A 3,743-nucleotide genomic window follows, 5' to 3' on the forward strand; every position below is an offset into this window, starting at 1 on the left:
GTGCAAGTTAACAGTTGGAGGCTTTCTTTTCTTTTCTTTGATGTCCAAAGAGCTTGGAAAGGATGTGGGAGGAAGAAGGATGGGGCGATGAAATTCTTGGAAGAGGATTTGGATGTGGAGAGAGGAGGCTTGAAAGTTCGGTGGCCTGTCCACCGTGGATTGGAGATGTTTTTTCAGTCAAAGCCTGTGGCTTGAGTTCTTCTTACGCAGCAGGAGGCTAGTGGTGAGGGGGAGTGATGCAGTCCTGGTTCACTTGAGGTGTTCTGTCTGGCTTGGAGGAGGCGTCTTCCTTATGATGTTGTTGGATCTGTACGTTCTCTTAGCTTAGATACGATCTTGAAGTTTCGCCTGAAGTATCCGAGCGTGAGCTTTGGTGTTGGGGTTCCTTCTGGGTCTTCAGCAGCGGTAGAGAAGTCGATTTGATTCATCTTTTCTTCCCTGAAGATTGGGTCGATGTAGTTTATGTTCAGGATGGAGAGGCCGATGTATCGCTCCACTGTGGAATAGTGGACGAACATGTAGTGGGGTAGTTTGGCTTTGTTCTTGCTGTAGATGCGCCTGTTACATTCTATGGCACAGGGCTTTTCTAGTAGTGCTGTTGCCATTGAAGACTACCTCCTGGTCGATAAAGAGGCAGTAGCAAGGTTTGCTTCTGTCCGGTATGCCTGGTATGGCTAATGGTATTGGGTGGATGTAGGTGACTTCCAGCTCTTCAAGCTCTTCAAGTTCAGTGTCTGGTGCAGATGCTTGCTGTGCTGCTGCTATGGCCGGGGTCTGTGTCATTGGAGTGGGTGCCTGAGGTGCTGTTTCAGTTGAGGTTCCAGTTGGTATTCCAGAGGTTGTCGGTGTTGTGGTTTGTACTGGTTCCATGATAGATGTTTCTGTTTCTGCCGGTCGGCGTTGCTGGAGTGCTGTCCATGAATGGGGGCTGCTTCTCCTCCTTTGTTTTTTGGGTGGAGGGGTCTGGGGTGACGACCGTTGGCCTGTAGATTTTGTTTGTTTCTTGTTGGTGAAGCGGGAAGCGGTAGCCGATGGTCGAGGTACAGTTCTTGTAGTGGGTTCTGAGGCTGGTTGAGGCTGAAGTAGGTCCTCAGGGATTGACATCGTAGGTAGGTTGTGCTGGGCGAGAAGCATGTTCAATGCTCTCACGTATTTGGCGATGTCTGCTCCTGCCTCCTTCTCAGCTACACTGATCAGGCATGGGATAAGAGAGGTGTTGGCCGAGGTCGCTGGTTGTCGAGTTGGTTGGCTGAGCTGCAGTCGCCTGTGTCCTGGGACCCCATTGGGGGGTGGTCTGGCCTGGCGTGGCAGTAGGAGGCGGTCTCCCTCACAAATCTTATCGAAAATGTAATTCGGAGTCAGAATCATAAACTATTCGTAACAACCTATACGAACCGTTACAGTTACGTCTGGTCTGAGCAGCAATATAAATCAAAGACTTTTCTTGGCATAATGTGAATAAATAACATTAGGCTTACAATATGAATGCTTATATATACTGCAAGTAAAACACTGTTTAGTTTAACATACGCGTTATCGTATAATTAAATTATTCATTGATACGATCTTGATATTTCGAAGGAATAAAAGAATATTATAAATTAATATTGCCCTGAATAACTTGGGATAGTTTCAGCTTTAACCTCGTGATTACCAATATTCCGCTCACATCTTTAAGTTAACAATTGGCAGGAGCTACAACACCTATATGTAGCAGGAAAAGAGATCACTGTGATAATGTTACTTGTCTCAGTAAGTATAACAAGTATCAACATTTAACAAGGTAAATAACAGACCCTTCTGGCTAGACTGAGCACTAGATACAAACACACTTGGGAACATAATGGCATCTATGACCCTTTTTACACTCAATACAGACTATATGTTAGAGACCTGCCTCGCATACACCTGTCGCAATATTTTGTATTTTTTACAAAAATTGGAAAATGTATTTTTTCTTTTATATTTTTGTTTAGTTCACTTATTATCCCCCATCCTGTGGGTGGTAGTGGAAGAGATCACAGAGGCACAGATAATCAACTTTCATTATATTTAATCAGAACTACTTCAGCAGGCGATGCAATCTCCCAGAGGTACTTACAGCTGAGACTGTGATCAAACCTCCACCCACCTGTCACTCCAAGGATATACTACTCTCTAAAGCAACACCTTTCATATCTCTTCACTTCTGGGGAAGCATTAGATGTCATTAAGAGATATACTAAACTTGGGCTTAATAGTTAATGTTGTAACACTCGATAAATTACGTCTCTCTAAACAGTGACAGTACTGGGCAGCGTCACTCATCCTGTGAGTGAACATAGAACCATAGTGACAGTATTGGGCAGTGTCACTCATCCTGTGAGTGAACACACCACCATAGTGACAGTATTTGACAGCGTCACTCATCCTGTGAGTGAACATACCGCCATAGTGACAGTATTGAGCAGTGTCACTCATCCTGTGAGTGAACACACCACCATAGTGACAGTATTGGGCAGCGCCACTCATCCTGTGAGTGAACACACCACCATAGTGACAGCATTGGGCAGCGTCACTCATCATGTGACGATGGGATTCATTATATTGTGTATATCTATAATATCTTATAAATGTGTAGTGTCTTGCGTAGTGGTCAAATACAGTATCCACATCTCATGCCGCAGATTCTGCAGCTCTGTCACAAAACATCCACTAGCCTCATCCAAAGTGGTTAGGCCACTACTCTTTACCTCTCGTCTCTATATTTTACCCTTGACCTTACTCAAGATTTCCTGAATCCTCAATCTCCATATTTCATCACCAGGAAAAGTTGGTGGTACTTTTGACCCCGGCTTCCTGTCCACGTGAAGGTCACTAGACATGGTGGCCCTCAGGTAAATAAATCCTTTGGTCATCAAAACGAAATCAAATAATTCGCCAGACATTGTATGGCAGTTAACGATTCCTTGATAAATAACTTACGGCCTCACGACATTAAATTAATGAGATGGTGGCCCTCAGGTAAATAAATCCTTTAGTACATCTCACAATCGACTTGAGAATGGTCCAGGACGGACTGAAACGTCGTCGTCCCTTCACCTTCTAGTGTGTGGTCTGGTCAACGTTAAATTAATTAATCCCACAATGATGAGCATTTCAATTGTAAACTCTGTGACCAAGAGCTGGACTTACTCTCCAACACTATACTTTATCTTTGATAGTCCTGTTATCAGACCAAGTGGTATGAGGTACTTCGAGCTCTGTAACTACTTCATACACTTAGGAATATTGGAAAATATTCTTGTGTTGTACCCAAATTTTGATAGTCGAGGCTGATAGAGCAGCCTTACATTTCATGTTCTTCCCTGATTCCATGTATGACTAACCATCCTGTGAGATAGGGAAATTTGCTTACTGTAGGTAATGCATGCACATGACTGTAAAGCTGCCGCCCAGTTAGGTGGGTGTGGAGCAAGACTAGTAACTGTGACTCACCATAGATGTAAAGTGCCTTGTATAGTGACTGTTGTGAACCTCTTGCTGATCACGTGTGACACAAAAGATTATTGATGTGTGTATTTGTGTGGGTGATTAATTATGTATGTGTATGTATATATGTATACGTATATATATATATATATATATATATATATATATATATATATATATATATATATATATATATATATATATATGCGAACAAGCCTGAATGGTCCCCAGGACAATATGCAACTGAAAACTCACACCCCAGAAGTGACTCG

The 3,743-nt window shown here is 43.0% G+C and overlaps 1 protein-coding gene across 1 annotated transcript; it reads right to left on the minus strand.

Annotated features, from left to right (window-relative positions):
* Nucleotides 1-561: 561 nt before the first annotated feature.
* Nucleotides 562-1,104, minus strand: LOC123753710 (putative uncharacterized protein DDB_G0290521). The gene has a single exon (XM_045735677.2). The coding sequence runs from the start codon at nt 1,102-1,104 to the stop codon at nt 562-564; it is 543 nt and encodes a 180-aa protein (XP_045591633.2).
* Between the last annotated feature and the right edge of the window lie 2,639 nt (nt 1,105-3,743).

The sequence above is a fragment of the Procambarus clarkii genome, chromosome 6 (genome assembly GCF_040958095.1).
Source record: "Procambarus clarkii isolate CNS0578487 chromosome 6, FALCON_Pclarkii_2.0, whole genome shotgun sequence".
NCBI lineage: Eukaryota > Metazoa > Arthropoda > Malacostraca > Decapoda > Cambaridae > Procambarus > Procambarus clarkii.